Source organism: Cylas formicarius, unplaced genomic scaffold, assembly GCF_029955315.1.
Source record: "Cylas formicarius isolate icCylForm1 unplaced genomic scaffold, icCylForm1.1 PGA_scaffold_3__17_contigs__length_32017465, whole genome shotgun sequence".
NCBI lineage: Eukaryota > Metazoa > Arthropoda > Insecta > Coleoptera > Brentidae > Cylas > Cylas formicarius.
The window spans coordinates 17,550,695-17,577,063 of NW_026844326.1; the positions used below are offsets into that span (position 1 = coordinate 17,550,695).

The window sequence follows — 26,369 nt, forward strand, 5'->3', positions numbered from 1 at the left end:
TACGTCAGTTTCACTGCTCAATATTAATAAATTAACTTATACCTTAGGTTATATTAATGTAAAATTGTTTCACAAATATGAAACGATTTCCAACAAGCGACAAAACCTTAGCAGAAAGTTATTCTAAAAAATAATTTACTGCTGTGAGACGAATTACTTAATTTATTGATGTTTCACAAATATATGCAGGGTGACTGGAAATATATGTTAAGTATCTGGGATTCACAAGATAGAACAAGAACAAATAATAACAATTTATTATATTTTTTTGGTAGGGGCCCTCCCTGCACATAGTCTCTAAAGGACTCCGCTTTTTTTTAATCATTTTGTTAGTGGAATTAAAGTAGTAAGTAAAGTAGTAAAATTTTTGACCACTAGTAAACAGTATGTTTGAAACACATTTAGCTGGTTTTAGTTTATCTGGCATATTCTTTGGTACAGTAAATCAAATGCATACATTATTTAATTGTTGCAAGCTGATGAAGTAGGTAAATTTTTTTCATTAAAAAAAAACAATTTGGAAATTTATAGGAAGGATAGGTTTAAATTTAGTTTTACTATTATATAATTTCGCTGTCTCCGATGATATCTCAGAAATAAATTCTATTATCTATAATGTTAAATTAGATTTTTTTACCATCGACCTATCAACTGTAAAAGTCCTGTTACTGCCATTTTGTTATTCTACCATGGTTGATATATTTATGTAGCTGCCATTAAAAATTACCACATATTCTGCTAAACATGCCTTTTATTTATAACAAAATCATTAACAGTATAATTCATCTATGAAAAACAATAATTAAATTTATTTAACACAAATATTGCCTATTTTATAAATTGTATTTAAAATCTAATTTATTTACAATTCAATATTTAGATTCTCACGCCATTTAGATTTCTTAAAATTTGTACATATTATTTACATAACTGAATAATGTAGATATAAATTTATAGCTAGGGAATTCTATCAAATAAATATTTAAGTGTACTTTGTTCCCTCATAAGGTTTCAAGATTCACGTTTATAATAATTTATATTTATGTGTAGGACATATATCTCCTTAATATCTTTAATTATTCACAACTTAAGAACAAGTACGCATTTTAATAAGTAGTTTCTATATACAAACTAGGAAATTATATCACAACCATAGATATATTGCTTTACCAAATTCTTAGTTCTACCTAATAAAATAATAAAAGAAATACGTTCATTCTTAACAATTAGATTATTCAGTTCCGCATCGGCTAAAGTATTTAATAATTTATTAAACATATTTATAGACAGATCTCATCTGAACTCTTAATATCCTCCATTTGTTGTATTTGGTGGTCATTCAGCCATAGTTATTAACAAATAAATACTTAATTTTAATAAAAATAAACTTATAATTAATATGTAATTATATTGGAAAATCATTTAAACTAGACGTGTTTACAACTTATACTTATTCCAACAGCATGTTTTCCCACTTTTGATTCCATTACGTTAATGTACTTCTTATTTGTTGTTTAGATAAATTTAATTGTTTTAATAGTTTATTAATGTGTTTTAATTACAATTAAATTTCCAAAGCATTGTAGTCTGAATAGCCATAAAATTTTTCTAATTTCATCTAATATTCATATGAATTAAAACGCGGCTTTGCTTGTCTAATTTTAGTACCTATGTAAATTATTTACATATTTTTTGGCTGTTCTATATTACCAATTAAAGTTATACCATCACTACGGCCATGTGGATTTATCGAATTATTAGTACGATAATACATAGTACACATAAAACACACAGCAAAGCGAATAAACGAATCGCGTATCAAGGATTTTCACCAAAGGGAGGGAGAGGATTTTGCTCAAAGAAACTGGATACAAAATCGACGGCATGAAGTTTTATTAAAGTCTGGTATCTAACTTGTCTCAAGCGCGTAACAGCACTTCTCAGGGCTTTGCAATGAGTTTTTTTTAACCAATCAGTTGTAGAAAACAAGAAACATGAACAGGGCAAGAAGAATCACTCTCTAATTCTCGCTTATTTAGGCAGGCCCATAAGGGTTCTAATAGTGATTATACGAAGATTGATCAATTATATTCGTATCGGTGCAAAAGCAAAAAATAGAAAGGTCATTTGTTCGATGTTTTAAAGGAGATAGAATGATGTGCATTCCTTACTTTATTTATTAACTCATTTTACGCAGCCATATTTGTTTCGATAAATCTTGGAAAGAGCATTAGGGTTTGTTAACACCAATAACATTTTATAAAATGAAAAATGCAACATAAACGCTCTATTTTACGTCAAAAGTAGCTAGCAGACATTGGTTAAACGTCATAAATAAAATTTTTCTTTTTTTTACTTCAGAATGATATCCGCCGACTTCGCATCCGCCCTCAAGACTGTCTGTGTAGTCCTAAAAAGCTTTGCTTATAATAATATAAACAATTAAATTCTCCCTTAATTAATTTGAACCTAGACGCTACACTATACGGCAAAAGAAACATTCGCAAAGTGATTGATGATAAAGACTCATTGGTTAACCATTAACCCAAATTATATAGTTAGCATTACGGGATCATGTTTAGCACGCTTGAGTTGCACAACGTCTTTTTCGCACTTCTTCACTGTTCGCTCGTTGTAAGCTTTAGCCGAACACCTCAGAAAAAGACATTAAAAACAGTCACAGTTACTGTGCCTTAAAATTTCCACAATTTATGTAATTGTGGAATTACAAGATGACACGAAAGTACTTATTAGTAATTTTGCGAGGTTTTTTAACTAAAAATTGTGTACTATCGATAATGTTACTGATTTTTCCTAAAATTACTCAGGACATTTATGTTTCTATTACAACGTAGCATTAATACAATATTAAATTATTAAATAAGAATGACTAGAATCGTAAGTATTTGAAATAATGTTTGTGTCCGATAGTGATGAAGGATTTAGTTTAAAGCTAAGGAAAGTATTAGACAAATTTGTTAGAAACATGATGTTACAGGCTTGCAGCTGCATTAGTTTTTAAATATCCATTTAAAAAAATTGATGAAAGTCTCGAAAATTTGATTTAGAAATGATGTTGAATATTATTTGACATTACTCATCAATTTTGTTTTTACAAATAGATGATATCATATTTTTAAGGTTTTGGTTAGTTGTCAGTCTCATTTTTTCAAGGTTTCATTCCTACGTTTTTTTTTCTAACCAACGCTCCTTTCTAGCTCATACAAAGAGTTGCTTGTATCCATGGAATTGTTGTGTATCCAGTATCCAAATAAACAATAACGGTTTTTCTATCTGCCACGGTTTTCTAAATCGTAATACATTATTCATCAATTTCGAACACTCCCACATATATAATAATTTAAATTACCTATATAACAATTTAATATGCACTAGAATTTGCGTTTCGGGATAAAGCGAAACGCAGTTCTTCCCAGTTCCCAGGGCTATAAATCAAATAGTTATCACGATAGGCACTCTCCATACTCATCAGATATCCGCTGGGTTATTTTTGTTTTATTTTAATATATTTGAATTGTTGACTAGAATATTACCTACGTAATTTCGACAGAGATTACGCCTCACAGCGTGAAAATGTGTCACCTAAATTACAAGCGAGTACCTACTAGTGAAAAGGGGGAAAATAAAACGAATTGGAAAGGAGCAACATCATAAAGAACGAGGAAATGGAAAAATAATGACTAAAAAGGGATGACTATTTGACGTCTCCACGATGTTGCTTACAGGGACGTTATACAGATGTCGTAATCTGTTCTATTATTTGAACGTTCCTGACTGGTCTCCTGCAAGATCCATAATACTCTCGCCTAGCCAACCCTTCCGGAACACTTTTGCTCGGCCGAAGAACACCTTTTGAATATATTATTAGGTTCTCACGCATCGTTTTATTCAGAATTGAAAGTTACCTTTGTGGGGAGTTCGAGGTAAAGTGGAGTACCGTACCAAGTCGTGGTGGTTGTATAGGTGCCTCGGTTGTACGTACGCAGAGTGGTCTATATTTGCTGCGTAACTCTGACTCTTGGGCAAATAGTGTATCGTGGGCTCAGGTTTTTGACGGTACGAGTGCCTGAAAATCCGACGTATGTCGGAATTTGCCCTCGATACATTTTGTGTATACCCACCTGTGGAAATTCGCCCTGTCCAAGTGCTGCTGCGGTTCGTAATTCGTAAATACCCTTTCGTAATGATTACTACCCTGTTTGCAGAATGAATAAGGCGTTATGTCGGCAGCCTGACAGACACCGTTGTAATTCCTTAACGTGCAAACGCAGTCGTGCAAACTGGCAACGGTGCAGTTATTTAAATTACAGTTTGTACCGGACCCGTTGCTCATGGCGGCGTGGTCCTTTTTAGTACCTACGAGGAACATAAGACTTGCACCTAAAATTAGAAGTATATCGTATGATGTATATAGCGAGAACATGAGTAAAATTACTTCTACGACTAGTTTTTCTTAAATTGTTACAGTTCAATTGAAGTATTTTTATTTCCGGAGCTTTATAACATTTATCCCTTACTAAGAGGGAAGGAAATAGTAGCTAATTGGAATGCGTGGTAGGAAAGTTTTGAAAAATAAATATATATCAAAAGGAAACCGAACATTCACCCGACATAAAGAAACAATTATGCTACAGGATTCATAATTACGAAATACCCTGTTACGTTTTTCTGATTGCTGTGTATTTGCTATAGTTTTGCTAGTTGCTTTATAGCTGTAATTTTGGTAAATTTAGTTAGTCAACTTATCAAGACATCAAAAATTGAATAAATATAAGTTATGGAGTAGTAGATCCATAGTTTTGAAAAACGTTGATTATTCTGCTTAAAACACGTTCCTTTATTTGAAAGCGTAGATGGAATAGTTCAGGGATCCTGTATTTGATATTCAAAAATGAGTTAGTTAAAAATATCAACTTACTCTAATACAATAATATAAATGTAATTTTAATATATCGAAAGCAACGCCCAGTTTGCACCTCACTTATATTCCCAGTTTCCATTGAATAATATTAATAACAATAATAATAATAATAATAAATAATTTTATAGTGGTAGCAATACGCGTTGCTAATAATCAATTTTCCAAAAAATAACACTTCGCCAATAAATATCCCAAAGTTATAAATATTATATATTTTGCAGTCAATTTGACCTAAGGGCATTTTAATTAATTTACTATATTCGAAATTTTTGTTTATAGTCAATTAAATGTAATTTTAATATACCTGACGGGGCACTGGGTGCGATATTCAAATATTTTACGTTCACTTTCATTAACTTTTTTTAATTAGCACCATCGAAAACAAAGACTTGCTCTGACAGTTTTTATAAAATCAATCCTACTATAACTCCCTTCTTTCTCACTAATTTTAATAATGGTTTTCCCTGTATTACATAATTACTTAGACGCTTAGTAACGTTACGTTACAATTCAAAATTATTCTCTGTGTTATTTTTTATAAATATTGATACGCGTTTTGTCTTTTCGATTTACCATAAATTGTATAGCTCTATAGCCTTTCCGAACAGTATTTGTTGAAAGAGCAAAGTTTGGAGAGCCTCAACACTGCGTTAACATTGGAGGCGGGCAAGGTAAACTTAACAATGGAACTTCGATGAGGTCAACCTTTTGCCGACGCCCCGGTTAACTGAGTGGAATATTCAAATCTAGATTTCGCATATACCGTCGTTTCATATAAGGTGTAGTTGGCTCTTGATAGATACGTAATCAAATTATTGTACTTACAGCCTGCTTAAAGCTGCTTTAGTGAATAAATATGATAATTTGAAGTGGACATATTCGACTTGTAAAAAAAAATTCTTATTTTGAGCTAGCATCCAAACATGACTGATAAATGACAGACGAAGTGGCTCACATTAACCTGGCCATGTAAATTAAATCTAACGTATATAACGTGGTATTTATGAAGAATTGTGATATCACATTTTTTTGGGAATAATAAATACTTGCTTCATATCGAATGTAAAGCACATTTTCTCATCCTATAACAAAAATAACTCACCTATCAAAGTAGTGGCGAAACTAAAATAGTAACCAGCCTTGGGATAAGTTTGGTTAATATAACCGGTGATAGGGATCCCCAACAATACAGGAATCGACTTAGCACCTTGGATGAAACTCCATGCTTTGGTGAAATGCCTGTTTCGTATTCGTTCGAGGACGAACATTTTCAATGAATAGGTGAAGCCACCAAGGCAAATACCATACAGCCACACGAACAGGACATAGCCGTGGTATCCTTGGACAGCGCTTAAGGCTAATAAAGAAATACCTGAAAAAATACCACCAACCTGTAGATGGTGTAGATGCTCAGTTGGCAATCGAAAGATTTTCAAGTAACGCATGATTTGGTCTTTAAGTACCGCAAAACAAAAGAAAACTAAAGCATTTAACATTATGTAACAAGTGATAAAACTATTTACAGAATCTAAGAATTTCACCAAAAAATTGTGAATTCTTGGGAAGGAAAGCTTTATTCCATTGATATTGATTACTCGTACACAGGAATCTGTATCTCGTTTTTATATTAACGGTTTATGATAATAAATAGTAAGTATTCGCAATGCTACGTTATTTTATACTATGCTACATTAATAAATGAAATTTATTAATGTTTCTGTTACTATACTTTCAACAGTAGGAGGATTAAATGAGGAGTTTAACGTAACGTTAAATTATGGAAAAGTGGGGATATGTCCAAGTTATGCATATACTTACCAATTCCTATCAAGGCCGTTTGACAGAGATACTGTCTAGAAATTGTACACTGGGTGCTAGGTCTGACCGTTATTATGCCAAAGCCTACACAGCCGAGAGCAGAGGAAAACCCCATAAAAGTCTGCAGCAGCACAAGTGCGCTGTCCTCAATGCCTTCACGGTACCCTTGATAAACCTAGCAACAGTGTTCAGTACATTAAAATGGCGCGATGTTTCGCAACTACCTCAACCGAAAATCAATTTCAAGACTATCAACAAACTTACTAAATAAAATACTGGTGCGTAGATTCCCAACGCACCAAAGGCACATGCCAACATTATGACGCGAAGTCCTCTGCTCTTTAAAGGGCTGAAGTCGAACATAGGCGGTTTCTTGCCTTTCGAATGGGTCTTTTTCTCTTTCATTTTTTTTCTTTGGTTTTTAAGGTGAGTTATCGCCCTCCTCTGAGGATGATAGAGGTTAGCCGAACGGTACACGACGGGTAGGAAGAAAGCTAATGCTAGTATACCGGTAATGGCTTGCAGTCCAAGTCGCCATCCTAATTTCCTGCGATGTAAATGGAAGAATATTATTTGATGAGGAAATCGATTTTATGGGCAAAAACTTAAATTGACGATCTATTATAACATGTACACAATATCTTCCACAAAAGTAATGCTATCCTAGAAATTTCCAGTTTTCAGTTGCAAAAAGGTAGAACTTTTAAAACAACCGAGTAGGTGAGCGCAGCGGAGTAAATGATAAATAAACAAGTGACTGCCGCGTACAAAATATAGTATGCAAATTATACCAAAACCCGTTGCGAAACTACAGAAGATGTTTGAAGTACCTCATGACAGTGGTTAACGAAGCTGATTTAAGAGTAGGGGTTAGAAAATAGTATTAGCAATTAACGTCATATTAGCCACGAGATTCATTTGGTACAAGCGGAGCGAGTGGATAATAGACACTTTCTCCACACTTTATACGTGCATGGTTGGATATTTTAGAGTAGGGAGTACAAAAATTAAAATAGTTTTCATATATCCATATTAATAAAGACAAAAGATATTTGAAGAAAGGTAGAGGAATAGGAGAGGTATCAAATGCGATCTCTTCCACGATGACCGAACTGACACTTCCAGAAATTATTACCAATAACACTGGGCATAAATAATCATCACCATCTCTAACGATAAAAAGGCAATTCCATATACTGTTTAATGTTTAATCTAAGAGGATCTTCAGATGAGCACTGGATGAGCTGCCGGACGGATTTGCTGCGAATGAACATGTTATAAGTAACTTAAAACATGCAGATAATTCAGTCTCATGCTGGTAACTAGGCTTAACCACTCAAGAACGTCCTAGTACATTTATAAGACCAAGGTGATGGTGATTAGTACCTGAGGTGCATCGGAAAAATATAACGATCTCAAATGCCTAGGAATATGAATAGAGCGAGCTAGTAGCGGTTTTAGCAGGAAGGGTAAAGGGAGTCTCCGAAATTGAATAAGTGCGAGGTGAAAAAATAGAAGCCATCAAAGTGTGGTGTTACAGGACGGATCTAGACAATGATTGATAAACTCTTTCCACCTCACTCAGGGCATTGAAGATGCTGAATACAAATACTATAGTGGTGAGAGATATTAAGATAAGAAAACTAAAACATCTTGGACATCTAATGTTGGTGGAAAAAGAGCGTCTTGCTCACGAAGCTAAAACGTCATTTCGAAGGTAAAGGTAAAGGAAACAATAACTTAAACGTAACCTAGCACGCAAATGTAGTATTTTTAATGGAGAAACTGATGTTTGTTTGTTTGCTTTGCTGGCTATGCAATTTTAGTTTGAAAAATGAAACGTTACTTTAGGAGACTGAGAAAAAGAGCCAAAACATTCTACGTATCAAAATAATGTGTTGTTGCGAAATGGCGTAAAGGAACTCTAAACACTCAAATTGTTTTCAGTTATTTCCACACGGTTGAACTAAGTCTTCTACTCTCCGGTTGAGTTATTACGACGACGAAAGCACAAGCACGCCCCCCGCGAACTTTTAGGATTTGAGAAGAAAAATTAACAACGCACAACTTGCCAGATTTTCGTTACGAAATTGTCGTGTTAGGGGATTTTAAACAAAAGCAAACTGAATAAGTACACAGACGATTACCGCGTTGTTGGGTTCAAGAAATGCATTACTGCTTAATGTGGCGCATAATTGAGGATTCATTTCGGTCCCTTGCCTCGCTTCTAAGCGGACAATAGGGATTCTCAAAATATATCCTCGGTAGGAATTATTATTTAATTGCTTCCGTTATGAATCGCTGTAAAATAATTTTGTTTTAGACCACCTACATATCTACTTTTTGTTTTGGATTAAAGAAGATAGTATTGAATGGAATATTTTCATTTTTTGGACGTCAAATATTCTTGATAAATGATGGGAGCGCTGAGTTATTACATGTTTTCAATATTTTACCATATCACAGGCATTAAACCCAAAGGCGATACCGTCATGATGAGTAAAGAAATTATTTCAATTGTGTCATGTTTAAAGATTCGCACGTACAAAGAAGATAGGTATAATAATAGGATTGAAAAAACAAAATATTTGAAATATTCCCACAGAATGTTTTGAAGCCAAATCAGGGTTGGTGTTGAGAGTCCTAAGACAAGGAATACTATATATATATATATATATATATATATATATATATATATATATATATATATATATATATATATATATATATATATATATATATATATATATATATATATATATATATATACTAAATTGTTCAGCTGCTGCTCATTTGATAGTGGTTAGTTTTGGTTAGCCTTGCCAATTTAGCAAGCGAAGCCATTCAGAACGGTTTGTTTGGATTTTATTGCACTAATTATAATATAAACCCTGGTTTTTAGTTTTTGTTAGTTTAGATTTTGTGGTCCGCGATGGAAGACGTTTTACGAAAGGATAAGTTAATTTCTTTTCAAAGACAATTAATTTATTTCTTAAAGTAACAGGAATTCAACTGCTGCACAGAGTGAATTTGTCTCTTACCCAACGGCTTCTTTGTAGAGAACAGAAAACAATGCGATTCCAACCCCAGTGCCAGTCTGCGCAACCATTTCTACAAACTCCCGTCTCTTCTTGAAATAATGTCCGAGAACTATCGTAGAAGTTTCTCTGACTATACCTGCGGCCATCCCTAAGACAAGACCGTAGCTAAGCAACGCCTGATGAAATTTCACCGCGAACGAAGTAAAAAGGCAAGCCAGTGCTAGGACTAGACCACCTAGTACTGACGCAAGTCGGGTTGATTTTCGTCGACAAATCGCCACTATAAGAGGCGAGGTTGTGAAGGAAACGCAGAGACAGAGCGCACCCAGCCACGCTGAAACAGAAATGGATGACGTTGATATGCTGAGCAATTCGAAAGTTTACTCGCAATGAAGATAATATTCACAACATGTACCGGGTGGTCCAAATTCAAGGAGCCTCTATGACTCTCTTCAACTTTCGAGAGGAGTCGAAAACTAAAAACCAACATCATGATATGTCAAAACGTTTCTAAGGTACAGGGTGATTCTTAAAAATGTGCGTTTCTAAAAACCCTCTATAACTTTTTCATTTGTAAAGATAGAGATTTTTATTCAAAACATTTTTTGAAGATTTTTTAAGGGCAAATCTACCTGTTTCACCGATTTTGTCTTAAAGCCTTTAGTTCACGAGATATAACACAAAGTAACATTTTTTTAAATGGAATACCCTTTTTTTTAAATAGTTTTCTAATAAAATTTACTGTCAAACGATGTGGCATTATTAAGTATTTAAAAAGATCTCAGCAATTTTTAATAATTACCACAGTAGGCAGTGCCTAACTCTGACCTATGCAGTTTTGCGGTATCTATCTAGGTAGCTATGATCAGATAAAAACAAAAAATGTTTGAATACTTTGAAAAGTACAAAAGTATATGGTTCCTTTACAAGAACTAACGGTTCTGGGAGAAATAGAAATTAACCCGAATACTTCCACCAGGGCTATGGAGAGAAACACTGGAATTCCACCCGGCAATGCCGTGCGGGTGCGTAAAAAACACATGTTTAGGCCCTATCATATATTAGATGCATCAATTACGGCAACGAGGTTTTGCTCCAAGACGTGCACTTTACAGGTGGCACCTAAATAAATGCCAAGAAGACCCCAATTTTGCCAGGAAAGTGATTTGGACGGATGAGTCAACGATTTCTAGTGATGGAATATTCACCAGGTTTAACTGCTATTACTGGAAACAGCAAAATCCCTATGTTACGGTGGAACAAGCGAATCAGGGAAGGTTCAGTTTTAAGGTTTGGGTAGGCTTCTACAGAGGACAAATTATTGGGCCATATATTTTTGATGGAACTTTAAATGTCGAAAGATACCAACAAATTCTAGAAGATCAGGTAATTCCGTTTATCGACAAATTGACACTTCAGCAAAATAATGAGCTATACTTTCAACATGACGGTGCGCCTCCTCACAATGCACGAGACATTACTAATTTGTATTTCGAAATCGCCCAACTACTAGAAGGGATTTGAAAGAGGTACTGCATTCAGGCAGCTTCGTGAGGTAGAACTTTTTAATGCAGAAAATAGTGTCAAGAGAAGGGGTAAGATATGTTTACAAGAAACTTGTTATATGTAGATTTTAAGTGTTACATAGTTTAATTAATAAAAATTTTAAATAAAAAAAATGCTTTTAATAATTTTATTTCCGTTTATTATTTTAGGGTTGGTAAATATTGTAAACTAGAAGTTAAAGTGCGAGGTTGCTGTGTCCCCTCGTGTCGTAGCCAACTTCATTTTGTATGAAAAGAAAAACAATAATTTTTTTTTTAACTAATTAAATTAATTAAACTATTTAATAAAAATAGCTGTATGACACATCGTTTTTTAGAAAAATTGGGGGTATCTTTTTTAGGGAAACATAACTTTGTGTGATATGTCGGGAACTAAAGGCTTTCAGACAAAACGGAGAGAGATTCCCGCTTAAAAAAATTTAAGAAATATTTTTTCCCAAAACTCTATTCTTAGAATTAAAAAAGTTATGGAGAGGGCCTTTAAGATCGCACACTTTTGAGAATTACCCTGTGGCTCAAAAACTGCTGCTGACATATCATGATGCTGTTTACAGTTTTTGACTTCTTTCGAAAATCGAGTAACATGTATATTAATTTTGGGCTAACTGTGCTGCAAATGCTTACAGCCAAAGACGCCCCTCGAGTGTTTAATAAATGAGTGACTTAAAAGTCTACCGAATGTGTTGCATACTATACTTTTTCAACGACCGTTATTTTTTGGGTACATTTTCGCAAAACAACACGAATACATTCACTGACATGACCGTCAGAACTGACAAACGTCAAAATTTAAACCGTGCGATCAAATCTCCGAAAAAATCCGATTGCTCCCAAACCCGTGCGGTAAAATCCCGGAAATGTCCGAAGTGACTCGAATCCGTGGGAAACGAAACTGACATGGTAAAGTGACGCTTTCCGCACGCTAGATCGGTGTGTAATAAGGTGTTTTATATTTTATATTTGTGCAATAATATTCTAAACAGGAGCAACTAGTGATTGATTTCAAGTTCGTTAAATATTTGGCATTAAAAAACAAATTATATACTACGATTTGAGCATTGTAATTCGCCAATAATTAGGTTTCTGAAATGCATTTATTTGAACACGGAGACAGAGACGTCAGAACAATATAAAATTTACAAATTTTTAGTTGCGGTTTTCTTTAAAAAATCGCTTACTGATGAAAAACTTGTCCATAATTTTTACACATTCATATTGATTCATGAACGACTGGATTAAAAGGCATTATTGAGTCAAAAAGAGATGCTAAAAGGGAAACATGTTTGAAACTCTATCCCATACGTCAAGCAAATACGCAAGAAAATGTACAATCAATCAGCGTTTTCAAATTTTTAAACTACATAACTCGGAAGATTGCATCGATTTGAGTTTCTGCCCACGACGCGAGCACCGAATATTCGAGAGCTGCGATCAAGGCGGTAGAATCGATGTTTCCATTAAATTTTTCCTTTCCATTAATAAAACCGGGCTTCAATCGCCACTCAAAATGACGGGAAAATTGAAACTGACAATTTATGCAACTCTTCCGTTTGTCAATTTTCTTCCGTCATCCGTTTATGAGATTTTTTGGAGTTTTCCATGCGGGGCCGCCCTAATGAATCAACTAAATGGAAAATATGTTAATGTAGTGTTGTCGGTCGAGGATGGACGGGAGTTGGATTTTGTCAAACATCGAGTCCATCTATCTGCGAACTTTAGTGGAAGAATTTTAGGTTCGTATAGGCGCGCAATTTGAATAACGTTTCAGCATTTATACTGAAAGCTGTTGAGCCTTAATCAGAATTTAATACATAATTAAATACATTATACAAATCCCGAATAAAAAATCATAACCATATAAAACAACAAAACAAAATTAATTTGTATTTAATTTAATTTAATTTAATTTTAATGAATTTCAACAGTCGCAGTTTTATAGCTTACAAGAGCCAAAATATAGCAAAATTTTCTTTATTATTCGTTAACTTAATGTACAGTCAAAACATACAGCACCACTTAAAATTAGCGTTATCTTTGTATTATTTAAAGAACAATATTTGTGTTATGTGTTCAACCAGTGCTGATTCTAAATAACCAATTTCTCAGCCAGATTCATTGCATTATTGGTAGCTTGGACCTATATTTACACAACTTATAGGAACTTACGGACCAGTTGAAAAGTACAAAACAGTGGTAACAATGATCCAGCTCTTCAAGCGCCACCATTTCCAAGTACCTTTGTGGTTTTCCTATCATTCTTCATGGTCAAGTACCTATTTAACTACCGAATCAAATAGCATTTTGATTTGTTCTACTCTGTTTCATGCTCAAGTTAACTATATAATTAAGTCCCTCCTGAATATTCTAATCTTGTCATACCATACATCTAATGGAATTTACTAGTGTAAAATTATAGACCAAAATAATAGTCCTCCGATGAAAGTACTGCACGGTAACTTTCTTTCTTCACATTTCAGAATCTGATAGCGTATTACCCGAAGAGTCGACACCATTCAATACGGAACTCATCTGGGAGATAGAAAAAAAGGATCTGCGTAAAATCCGAACCATTAATCAACTTCTGCGCCTGGAGTGTATTTCGACGGATAGCTACAACCGTCGCGAAAGAATAGGCTTCGTTTTGTTCAGCTTGCGCAGTGCTCAGATTGTGCCCTCTAAAGAACCGAATATTCCTGTCAGATTCAAGTGGCACAAGCTTGTCGGGTGCCAAGCGGACAAGAAAAAATTCCATCCCGAACTATACGTGGCACTGACGGTCAGAGATCATTTGCCCAATCAAGAAGAAAATATCAAACCTCACAACGCGCCCTTAATTTCGGAGCAGGACGTAGTGGAACAACTGGAACTACCTTCGGAGTGTTATGTTAAATACTTGGACGACGGGTACATCCAAATCGGCACCGGTGATTATCCCGAGTCTTATTCGTTGAATCTGCTGATCGAAGAGGCGAAAAACTTGGATGCCCTGCTACCGGAAGAGATGGTATTCAAGGAAAATCCGGAAAAACTTCACATGTCCTTTACAATTTTCGGGGTGACCATCAAAACCAAGCCGTTTTACAAGCAAGTCGATGGTGTGACAAATCTCAACGAAAAAGTGGTGGTGAGGTTACTATCCAACGAACAGACGTTGTTTGACTTTTTCGTTAATCAATGCGTTACGATTTCCATATTCAGCGGACGCGACATGTTGGGAGTTGCAAAGGTAAACTTGCGCGCGGTTAATTTCAAAGAAATATCAGCGGTGAGCCATTTTACAACTCTCACAGGAAAAACCTCGATCGAGGGGAACGAATCTCCGCCTTCCATACAAATCCATATGTGGTTAAAGCGAGAGTTCCATCCTATTAGTGAAGAACTTAAAAGTCCTAGACAAATTATTTCCAACTTATACGAGCCAATGTCAATAGCGTGTAGCGATCGAGGAGATGAATTTATCTTAGACAATTTCAAACAAGTGTACACTAAATCCAATACGGAAGCTCAATTGGTTACCGACTGCCCGCAGATTATTAAGTCCGTAGATACCGTTGTCAAAAGCGCACCATTATCGCCAAGGTGCTTTAAGAAGTATGACGTCTTGGGCACCTACGCGGCTGGTATTTTAGAGGTCTCTTTGAAGAGTTTGGAATGGAAAAGTCGTCCGCAAGAGAACATAATTATTTTCAGGTTTCTGCATCCGAGAGCGTCGAGTTACATAACAATTTTAACCCACGTCAAGGATGCAGTAGGTGAAATGGTTGATCTAAATTGCCTCGGGGTTAAGATCGGTTACGTAGCCGAAAAGGATGTGATAGAAAGTACACTAAACGCGTGGCCCCCGAAGTTAGTGTTAACAGACGAAAATGATAAATTATTAAGCATGGAGGTTGAGTTTCGGACTACAAATTTTTTTACCACGAGCGACCACGCTTACACGTATGCGACAGAACTAAAAACTACAGCTCTACAACCATTGGCTTTGCTTCAAGTAACGTTGAAGTTCGAGTTAAGTGATCTAAGCGCTCTAAAAAATGCCGGAGATTGGTTTCTACGGCCTCCGATACTGGACGAAATGTTGAGCGTGAAGGAGCTCGCGGACATCGAAAGCTGGAAAAACTGCCGTAAGGAAATATTCGACGCGGAACTGATAAAGTTTAAAGAAGACGAACGCGCTAGGCTGGAAAGCGTGTTCGAGGACAAGAAGCGGGAATTGGAAAACAAATGGTGGGACTGTATCGAAAAATGTCAAAACCTCAAGCGCCATTTGCAGCTGAAACTGAACGAAATGAAAACCGCAAAATACGTTGCGGAAAAACGCCGTCAAGCGGATACATTCGAGGATGTATTTGCGGAAAACTGGCACACTTTCGAACTCAAAGATAAGACGGATGTTATAGAGGAGTTGAGCAGAACGCAGAGAGACAACGAGTATTTAAGGAAACTGGTCGCGGATCAGCGCGATGAGCTGCGATCGCTGAGAAGGACGACTTTAATAAAACGGAACTCAGCTAGTCTTTTAGAAGATCTTGAAGAATTGGAAAAACAGTTTGGCAATCTTCAACAGAGCAAGAAGGATTTCGTAGAGCAGTGGACGGCGAGTTGTGACTATGTAAAGACGGACATTGTAATTGGAGAGGAACCGCTTGGCGTTGGTATGAATTTTTCAGATGAGGAAAGTAGTAGTCAAAAGTAATATATTATTTTGGTAGAAATACGCATTCTCATGAATAATCCGGAACTCGGTGTTTATGTTGGTGTTTAATGAAATTCTGAAGTGAATTTGCGGCAGGCGTACCGGTTCTCGCTAAAAAGAAAACAAAAAAAGTGAAATGGGAGTATAATATAAATATAAATTTCAAACCAGTCATGGCAAAATTAAAAGTTAAAAATTTACAGAAAACGATACTGCTACTAACGATTAGATATTGATTTTTTTATTTATTTATTATTAATTAAAAAAAGTTTAAGGTAAATTAATAAACAATTAAGAAAAAAGCAAATTTAAGCGATCGTTGTTCAACAAAAAACAATCGTTGCTGTACTTAAATTATAAGTAATTACTTATAAATTAATATTTGGTAAATACATTCTAAAGTTTTTTTTCTCAAAGTTATTCTTTACCATTTATTGTTTGTATTTGTTTTGAACCCAAAATGTCTTAAAAAACATATTTTGCACTTGTGCCAAGCGTGATATATGGACCTTGAAACTTAAGTTCCAAATAGTGAAAGCAAAAGAAAGCTTACTAGGTTGAGTTTCTGCCAATCTATTTGATTCAGTAATGATCCGCTCCACGTGTGCTAGAATATTGATTGAGTTGAATTGATTTGATTCATATTTTTGGTAAAAGTATCAAGAATTTATTTTATTTACATATTTAGTTTAATTAAATTTTTAGATTCATTGCTGTTCCATGCCTATCTAGTGCGGCTATCGAAATATTAATTAGTTATTCGCTTTTCTTCTTCAAAATATGATATTAACGCAGATGTCATTTGAATGCTGATTGCAGCTCGCTAAGCCTCCGTATATAAGATTCCATAGCTATTCCACAGCGTATAGTGTTATCCGAGCCACTTCTGACATTTTCCGGATATTACAGCAGGGGTCTGGGAGCAATCGGATGTTTTCGGCTTGACGTTTGTCAATTCTGATGATCACGTCAGTGAATTTATTGGTGTTATTTTGCAAAAATGTACTCAAAAAGGTTGTACAAAAAGTATAGTTATGCAACAGATTAGGTAAACTTTTGAAGTCACTCGTTTATTAAACACTTGTTCCGCTCATGCCAAATAAACCCGTGCCTCAACCGCACTGGTTGCATAATATACTCTAAAAGATGCGAAAGTTATATGAGTAAGTCGCGTTAGAAATTTGGGGTTGCCTTAAGAGTTGAACCACAAATCATTTTTTAATTTGCAAAAGCTGTCTTTTATTAATTTCCAGAACATTCTTTTTACATTTGAAAATAAATCCGGGATATTACGGGGTCCCTTTGTTCAATTTCGATAGAAATGTCTCAAAAGTTTTCATTTAATATTTTCATTGCGAAACTACGTGAAAATAAATTTGTGATATTATCCATAGAATATAAAAATATTCATCATAACTTGGTTTGAGTAATTATTTTAATCAATTTCAATTTTTAAGTAAATATTAAGTAGTATAACATAAATGTATGTTTTTAAACCTTGGAATCTGTCTTAGAAAAATAACTGAGCTGATTCTGATAAACGACTTCGCTTCTATGGCTAACTATTAAAAATATGTCAAAATAATGTGATTAAAGAATTATGGTGATTATTTCGAAAATCGCACGAGTTTAGTGCGCCAAAATTCTGCATCATTTCGAAGTAAATTTAATCTTTTAGAACATTAAAAAATATACGGGGTGTCCTGTTTTCACCATTTTCTGTCCGGATAATTAATTTTAAACCAATTCGAATACTATGAAATGAATGAATTAACATTTATTTAAAAAAGTCTACTAGACAAGACTTTCGCAAAGTGGGCTCAAATGGCGGCTAATTTAGGTTTTAGTAGTATCGTGTTTTGGTAAAAGGAAAAGAGAGGAAAATAATCAAGATTTCGAAAATTGCGCTAGACAGATATAGCAAAGGATACGACATTGCCAAATGATATTGTTCGGAGCAACATTGTATAGTCCAAAATTTTCGGTTTTCATATATATCATCGACAATCAAATACCCGGTATGAAGATATTGTTGGAAGTCAATTTTCAGGACGTTATTTGTTAAATATTGAAAATACTGTTGCTTGAGATTAGTGAATAATCCACCAAATTTTCCAACTTTTTTAGCTAACATTTTCGCAATTAAAAAAATTGGCACAATCAGCTTGTTTAAGCGCCTATCGCGTTGAATCAGGTGGTTTTTTTATTTTCATGATGTAGTCGTTCCCGATTTATGTAATAAAGCTGAAAATTCCCATTTTGGCATTTAATTGCAATTTGTTTAAATAAACCGAACGGAACCAAAATGCGTTGAAATGGCGATTATAAAACAACGATACATAGCTTCGGCTCAGATTATATTTTCTTATCTGTTTTCTGGTATTGTTGTTATCTGCCTGTAGCTAATGGCTATTAGTATGTAATATAGAAATATCCCTTAATTACGAAGGGATGGTTTATACATTTTCTCATTTTTTTCTGAGGCCTACCAGTAAAATGAATCTTAATCTACATAAAAGAAGAAAAAAATATGCTTGATAACCCGTTGTTGAAGTTAGTCCTTCTCAATAAGCCTTTTATATTTATAAGTAAGGTTTGCTTTGTACCTCTAGTGAGCAACTATATGCAGATCAACCTGCCTCCCTCAATGACTCTGAATATGGTTAGTCGTTCTCTTTTTCATCATTTTCTCACCTTTTGAACTATAGATGCAACATCCTAATTTAAAGTAAAGTAAATTTGTATTATAATTTAAAATAAAAAAATCCCTTTGTAAATTCACTATATATACAAAAATTTATCTGTCTGGGAAGAGTTTGTATTTGCGGCAAATACCTTATATTGTAAAATATGTCAATTTTATTTTGCTTTGCTTTAAAAGGATACGTGAGTTAAAAGGACGTGATATCAAAGAATCCATTTGTTACTGTAGTCGAGTCGAACGGATAACATCGATTTGTACATTCGATTAATGTTGCTCTATTGTTCTCGTTGATGTAATTTAATACCATAGGCGCCTCGTCTGAAAATTATGCAAGACGGACGAAAGCGGATTTATCAACCCGTAGGAATCAAAAATTAAAAAATATATTGTTTTTGTTTTGTTTCCTAGAACGCGATGATCAAAACTAGTCAAAAACCGTTTCGCAAACGTACATTGTGCATGCTGTACATAAGAATGTACAGGATGTGCAGTTTTAAATGAACGGTGCGTTGAAGTGCAAAGAATCTGTCGCCGTTCTCTTTGGAAACAAAAGTTGTGCTAGCAAGATATCAAAAGATTTAAATTTCGTTATAATCTATTGCTCCAGGAGGTGGAAACCACTAAAAGTCTAGGCTTAGTTAGTGATTCACAACTTAAGTTTTCCAGCCATACTAATTTCATATATTCTTATTGAGTTTCAAATCCCACAGGCATTATCATAATCGAAATAATAATTATTTATAATTTAATTTTATATTTATTATGTGGCATAGTGTATGGATCTTCACCAGATGGTCGAGATTATTTTAGAATTTAGAAAATACAGAATTCGTGAACTAGATTTATTTTCAGTATGAAAAGATGGTCGGGTATCCAAGATTAAACACATTTATTCATTCATCTCCTCTTTAGTAACATAAAAAAATACTTTTATAATTAGAGGAAAAGTGCATTAACAATACATGAACGTAAAAGCCAATTTTTAAAAAATCGTTGTCATATAATATTTGTCATTGTGTTAATTTGACTCATTTTTCACTTATAAAGAGAATCCAATTAACTCTTATTTTAAGTATTTTGGTAAAACTTCTTTGAATTTTTTACTAAAAAGCTATGATATGCACGACACGTCAAAACGATTTTACAAAATACACCGAAGATATTATTAAACACGCCCGTTAACTTTGACGCAAACATTTGTAAATAAAATTATTTTATTAGTCTAATTGGTTTTTCTTTAATGGTACCGCGTGTATCACAATTTTTAGAAGTAGTTTGTGTACGTCACAGATATTAAGGTAAATTTCGGATACAATATCAATTAAAATTATACATTTTACACATGTTTGACAATAAATTTTAAATAAAACTTATCGTATACAGCATACAAACGTCTCGTAAAAACATATTAAATAGAAGCAAGCGGTAAGAGAATGACACTAATAATATCATACGACACCTGTAATTTTTGGCTATAAAGTACCGTTGCGTCCGTGTATGTTTTGGGAAAGACCCAAGAGGAGCTTACAATTTAGCATACATGCGCCGTTTTTGAATGTTAATTTTGGCTGAAAGGGTACTAATACGGGATTTTAAAGATCAGCGAGCGCGATTAAGATCGAATTTTATGACCGTAAGCACGCGAATTTATGTAAAATTGTGGAATTCGTGTTTACCAACAAATTTGATTTTGTTTAAGATAGGTCGGTCGGCTTATTTAATAACATGTAAGTAGGTTATGCATTTTTGTTATTACATGTCAATGTAAATTTAATTTTTGGTTAGTTTAAAATAACTTACCAACTTGTTCACATCTTAAACCAATAACACCTTGGTCCTCAACATAGCCGACAATTCATTCGTTCGTAAATTTTTCTTATGTCGGATGTCGGTTTCGATTTATTGAATGAATGAATGAATTTTCTCGACTCCTTTGAATAAAATGTCTTTGATTCGCGACCTCTATATGGGCTACATTCATAAACTAGTTTGACTGATCTCATTTAATTCCTGACTTATTGTTACCCCTTCAGTGTAAAGTAATTTGAAGTTGGTGAAACTCTAAGCTGAACTTCAATTTCTTTTGTCATTAAAGTTCATTAATCTGGTTTTCCAATGAAGTTTGCGCGTTTCGTACAAAAGTCCGCCCTATAGCGCTCCGATATTTAATTTTATCAATAAATCTAAAGTAATGGTTGCAAAATCCCATTAAAGTCGCTAGATAATAGAGGCGGAAATACCATAAAGAAGACGAAAGTGCTGCTTAAGCACGGTTGCCGCGGCGTAAAACTTTCAACGCGGGATTGCCCTTTTTATACAAAGCGTTTGAGATAATCAGCTAAGAACACCAAACTGCTTGAAAGTACGAATATGGCATCGATGTAATTCTGTAGGTCCCAAGACTAAAGAAATACTATATATAGAACGCTAGTGTATAGATACTACGTTGGTAAAACCCGATACGAAAATAATTAACTAGTAAATATAGGCCGCTTAATAATTACACAGGTCTACCGAATTAAACTTTTTGAAAACCGATTTTACATAACATTGGTAGACTGATTTCAAAAATTCTATGCATTTATTTGTATCATGAACGTTTTTTTTTTTGTAAAAATTACAGCGAAAAAAAATTATGTTTCTAAAAAATTTAATTTTTTTATTTAGTAAAAAAGAAGAATCCTACAAAAAAAAGTGAAAAAAAAACTTTATTCAGACTTTTTTGAGTGAAATCTTCCTCTATTTGCCTGAAAGCTGCGTTGTCCGAACATTCGGTTATGTGTTTTTAAGGGCATATCTGGTTTTAAGATCCGTCATCGTTATGCTGCCTTGGTATCGCCGTTCCATTTTTTTCAATTTCCTGGTGAAACCGCTCTCCCTGTTCTTCGCTAACTGCTCCAAGATTTTTAGGCAAATAGTTCAAGTGTGAAAACAGGAAATGTACTCATATTAAAGTTCTCATGAAACTTATCAATTACTTGTTTAAATGAAACCCCGGCGTTTTTCTCGACATTGGTCATTGTGTTTTGAAAACCCTTGTCTCTGCGGTCCAACAAAAATACCTTCTTTTATCTTGGCATCAGATATAGCTAGACATTTCTCGCACAAACATTTGAAATGCTATCCATTTTCCAGGGCATTAACAAACTGCTTCAACAAGCCAAGTTTGATATGAAGAGGAGGCAGTAAAACTTTTCTGGGGTCAACTAAGCTATCTCTTAGTACATTTTTGCTACCAGGTGTAAGGCTTGTTCTAGAGGGCCATTCTATTTGAGTCTAATTCCCGACTATCCCACTCACAAATAAAGCATGGAAATTTTGTATAACCTCCCTGTTGTCCCAAGAGCATCCACTTGTGTTCTTGGTAGGTTATTTTCTTTTCTCTCTTTCGCGATCCAGGTAAAAGCTTGATGTGACACCAGGTGCCAGTAATGCGTTCTGGTTAAACACTTCGGGCTCTATGAAATCTGGTGTGAAATCTGAGTCATCTGGAATTAGATTGCTCTGATTCTGACGATACGAGATAATTCTTTTGGGGCGGTAGGTATCGGTATATCTGGTTCATGAGTAACTGGTCGAATAGCAGAGTCAAGATTAGGATATACAATTTGTTTCTTATTTTTTCTGTTGGATCCTTGAACATTACATGAACAAAAATAATAATCATCACTGTGATTATTAGGCTCTCGCCATACCATAGCAACACCAAAGTTTAAACATTTCTTCCTACCTTTTTGCCAGTTTCTTAATGCTTCAACGCAAACGGAACAAGCAATATGAGGAGCCCAAGACTTGTCTTGGTCGCCAATTTTTACACCAACATAAGCGTGGTATACATTTTTCACAAAAGAAGTTATAGTTTGCCTTTGCTTTACTATGACATAACTTCCACCGCTATAAAAGTTAATAAAATAATAATAAATAAATATATAAAAGTTATTTGGATAATTCTTCTTTAAATATTTATATGTTTCAGAAAACTAGAAATACCCAACAACGAAGACCACTGCCTTGAACAGCATTACAACCAAACTGCCCATAAGCAGGTTACAACGCTGTATTGACGCTTCTGCGCCAACTCTGTTGCTTTGCAGAGAAATCTAATATTATTCAGTGTTGCCAAATCACATTTAATTTGATAAAAATCATTTTATTTAAAAATCATTTTTAAGATATAGAACGCTATAAAAAAAACAGGCGATAAAGCAAAAATATGTAGTATTTTGGAAAAAGGGCCTTCAAAAACATACAAATTAGTAAACAGCAGTAGATACGCTATGTGCGTTCAACAGCAATTTCGGCCGTTTTTACATGTAAATTCCCATAAGAAAATTTAACATCACATCACATCACAACTCTTAATAATAATAATAATAATAACATTTATTCAATTTGAACTTTACAATAACATAATCTATAAAATTGATTTAAGTGGAATAAATGTTTTGTTTCACTGAAGCATTGCGAAATGTTTATGCGTGACACACCAATATTAAACCAAACCAATAATAATTACAATAATAACAACTAGATAAAGAATCTGCTTGTTACATTTATAGTAATATAATATCTACTCATACATGTAAGCAAAAATAAAAATAAAAATAAAACGAGAATAAAAACATTAATTCACTAGGCATGTGTATATACATAATTTAGGTTTTAGGTAAAAAAAAAACTATGCTTGATTAAATATAATTCAAGTCTTATTTACCTTAGCAACAACCGACCAACCATCACCCCCTCCTACAATCCTCACCCCGCTCCCTCGACCCTCAACCCCTCAACCTCCCTAGCTTAAATGTCCCTGTTGGGACATTTAAGCTAGGCTGGCGTTTAAACAACAATAAATGTTGGTGAAATGAGAGAATTTGATATTTCAGCATTAATTACTACAAATTCTTGCAATTCTAAAAAGTAAACTTCAATGAATTTTGGAAGGACAATGCGCAAGTTAGATCAGCTCGTGGTTTTTGGTAGGCTTTAATAAAATAGTCATTAACGTATAATAATAACAGTCAAAAGTATTGGTTCCCCACTACTATTCTAACCACGCTAAAAAACCAGAAAAGTTTCGGCTGCTTAAATTTAAATATCTAGCATTTGTCGCTCTTTGAGTCTCAGCTAAAAGCGCTACTCCATTGCTCACTACCATTTTGTCTGCTGCCTTTGGTAGGCGGTTTTGCACCCTGTTTATCTCATTCTCATAACAAGTTATAATTATCAATACCAAAATTAATGATTGGTATGCAATTTTTGTAGCCGAGTACACCTTACAAATAATAAGCTCTAAGTCTACAAAGTTTTAGAAGCTATTGACTTATATTATCACTTAATTTTATTTTTTCTGCTTCTATCCAATTTTGTAGTCAAAGCTTCCACTTTTTTCATTCATAATTTTGCCTATTCTGAAACGCCAAGAACAAAAAATTCTCTATCTTGGAGGTTTCAATAAAAGAAAACTTGATATTTTTTGCCCAAAACCTACTCAAAGGAAATTCTCAATAATCAACGCATTCTGTTTCATCAATAAGCTTTTTCCTCAGAAGTCATGGAAAAACAAAATATTTGTTTTCGTCTACCATTGAAGGAAAACTCGAAAAATTTACGGTCGTAAAAAAAATTGATTTACACCAGTTCCTGATTGTGGTCGGTAACGCCGCAACATAATAGTATCGAATGGTTCTTCCTGAATCCACAATTTGGCAATAACTTGAATAAGTTAATACCACACGGGATAGACGGTACGGCGAACCTTCCATCCGACGGGATGTAAAACTTATACTCGATGCTGGACGTATATTTTACGCGCCACTTCCAAATATAAAGACTTTCCGCGCGGCTTGGACGTTTGCCAAAGGAATTTACTGTAAATCTTGCCCGATTATGGTTTAATGTTTACCCCGATACATTTCGAAAGTTTGTTGTAATTTTATGTTCGAAATATCTAAGGGAAAGGCGAATTGAAAACGAGTTGAGCGTAATCGATACCTTAAATATTATTATTAGAATAAAATAGAAACGCCTTGATTTTTAACTTGGCGAACTGCGGAATAGCTGTTTGCTTAAGCAAGCCTTGAGTTACAAAACAAAGTATAAAAGAAATCCATCAATTAAAAGCAATATTTATCTACAAGTTTAAAAATACACTATAATCGAATAACAGTATTTCAATATATAATTCTTAAATATAATTAATCAATCAGTAACCAAGAAAGCCTCAACCCTACAGATCAAATAATCTTTAAATCTCTTTTTAAAAGTTTTACATGCTATTGGCTAATATGGGGAGTTTCGAAGCTATAAGTAGTAGATCTAGAAATAAGCTTTTCGCTTAAATATTGTGAATTTCCGCTGAAGTATTTGGTGCAGCTCACAAGCAATATGGAGCTTTAATCGATCTTGCGTCTTATCTTATACACGGTCCCTTGATTTAAGGCTAAAAGATGAAGCGAATGCACGAATTTTGAACGGTATTCAATCTTCCCTTAAGACTGGAGATTAACACAACATCTGAGGAATTACAAAATTTTTGAATCTAAGACTTGTATCAAATGGATTACATGGACTTTTCGGACCGCTATTATTGCCTACTGCTTTTATTCATCAACTTAGTTGTTATATACAAAAAATGTTCTAATTTGCTCTTCTTCTAATTCACTTCTGTATTGTTCGACTTAACGCAGCGTTGGAACCGGAAGGGTGGAAATCAGAAGCCTAATTAGATACTACTGGAAAAAATTTTGCTACCTAAAAAACATAAGAATATTTAGGAACCAAAAAAGATGCTTAAACTGATTATCAAAATTATTTAATTATTCCTAATTGAAATACTGCAAGGATTTTAGAGAAAAAATTTCAACTAAATATCTGCCAGCAAGGGCTTCATTTCCGAGATTTAGATTCAGTACCCTATTTAGGTTGATCCAAAAAATTAATTGCTAAATAGAAGCGATTACGTTAAAACGTATTTTTTTGTGAAAATCTTGTTATTATTTTTTCTCTTTCTAGCGGTTTGCAACCAAACGACGGAAATAGAACAAAATGGAGTAGGTATTTTCAGATATTTAAAAATCGCGTTTCGGAATACAAACTTTATAAGGAATACAATAAAAATTCCATGTGTGTAATACCTGGCTATAAATTTATTTTATAGCGCATACCTGTTGCCATGACGTAGAATTCTCTTTCGGCTTCGTGTTTGCTCTTTATTAGGAACTTCATGGTGTACAAATACAATAATCCAAAAGCTAGTTGAAGGCCAGACGTTAGAAGATGAGCCAGGAACGCTGCTCCGCATACTAACCAACCCCAACCACCTGGAAATGAAAAACAAATATTTTCATCAACCCCACACTAGTTGCACAGTGTCCCTAATCTAATATTCAATGTACACTCGACTCAATTTAATTATGTACTCCGTAACGTTCAACTTAATTAATACTAAATTAATCAATAATACAAAAGCAAAAAAGAACTCCAGTTCATAACGACTTATTGTAGATGCCGTAGTATTTCAATTCTGAAAATGTTTTTCTATGTGTGGGAGGGGAAATTAGACCTGTAAAAGAGCATTCAAGGAATACATCTGTGTATCTTTTCA

At 34.1% G+C, this 26,369-nt stretch overlaps 2 protein-coding genes across 3 annotated transcripts in view; one reads left to right on the forward strand and one right to left on the reverse strand.

The window, feature by feature from the left end:
• Positions 1–755: 755 nt before the first annotated feature.
• LOC132699800 (monocarboxylate transporter 2-like) overlaps positions 756–26,369 on the reverse strand; it is a 201,375-nt gene continuing 175,761 nt past the window's right edge. For both annotated transcript variants that reach the window (XM_060666697.1, XM_060666695.1), the window contains 8 exons: positions 25,930–26,085; positions 9,802–10,135; positions 7,025–7,307; positions 6,761–6,935; positions 6,045–6,314; positions 4,143–4,401; positions 3,927–4,087; positions 756–3,870 (listed from right to left, as the gene is read on the reverse strand). In XM_060666697.1, the coding sequence (XP_060522680.1) occupies positions 3,752–3,870; positions 3,927–4,087; positions 4,143–4,401; positions 6,045–6,314; positions 6,761–6,935; positions 7,025–7,307; positions 9,802–10,135; positions 25,930–26,085 (1,757 nt within the window). In that variant the 3' untranslated portion in view covers positions 756–3,751. The remainder of the gene's footprint in view (positions 3,871–3,926; positions 4,088–4,142; positions 4,402–6,044; positions 6,315–6,760; positions 6,936–7,024; positions 7,308–9,801; positions 10,136–25,929; positions 26,086–26,369) is intronic.
• LOC132699801 (centrosomal protein of 120 kDa-like) lies at positions 12,927–14,849 on the forward strand. Its single transcript, XM_060666698.1, has 3 exons — positions 12,927–13,099; positions 13,844–14,592; positions 14,657–14,849. The coding sequence occupies exons 1-3, from the start codon at positions 12,982–12,984 to the stop codon at positions 14,714–14,716; spliced, it is 927 nt and encodes a 308-aa protein (XP_060522681.1). The 5' UTR covers positions 12,927–12,981; the 3' UTR covers positions 14,717–14,849.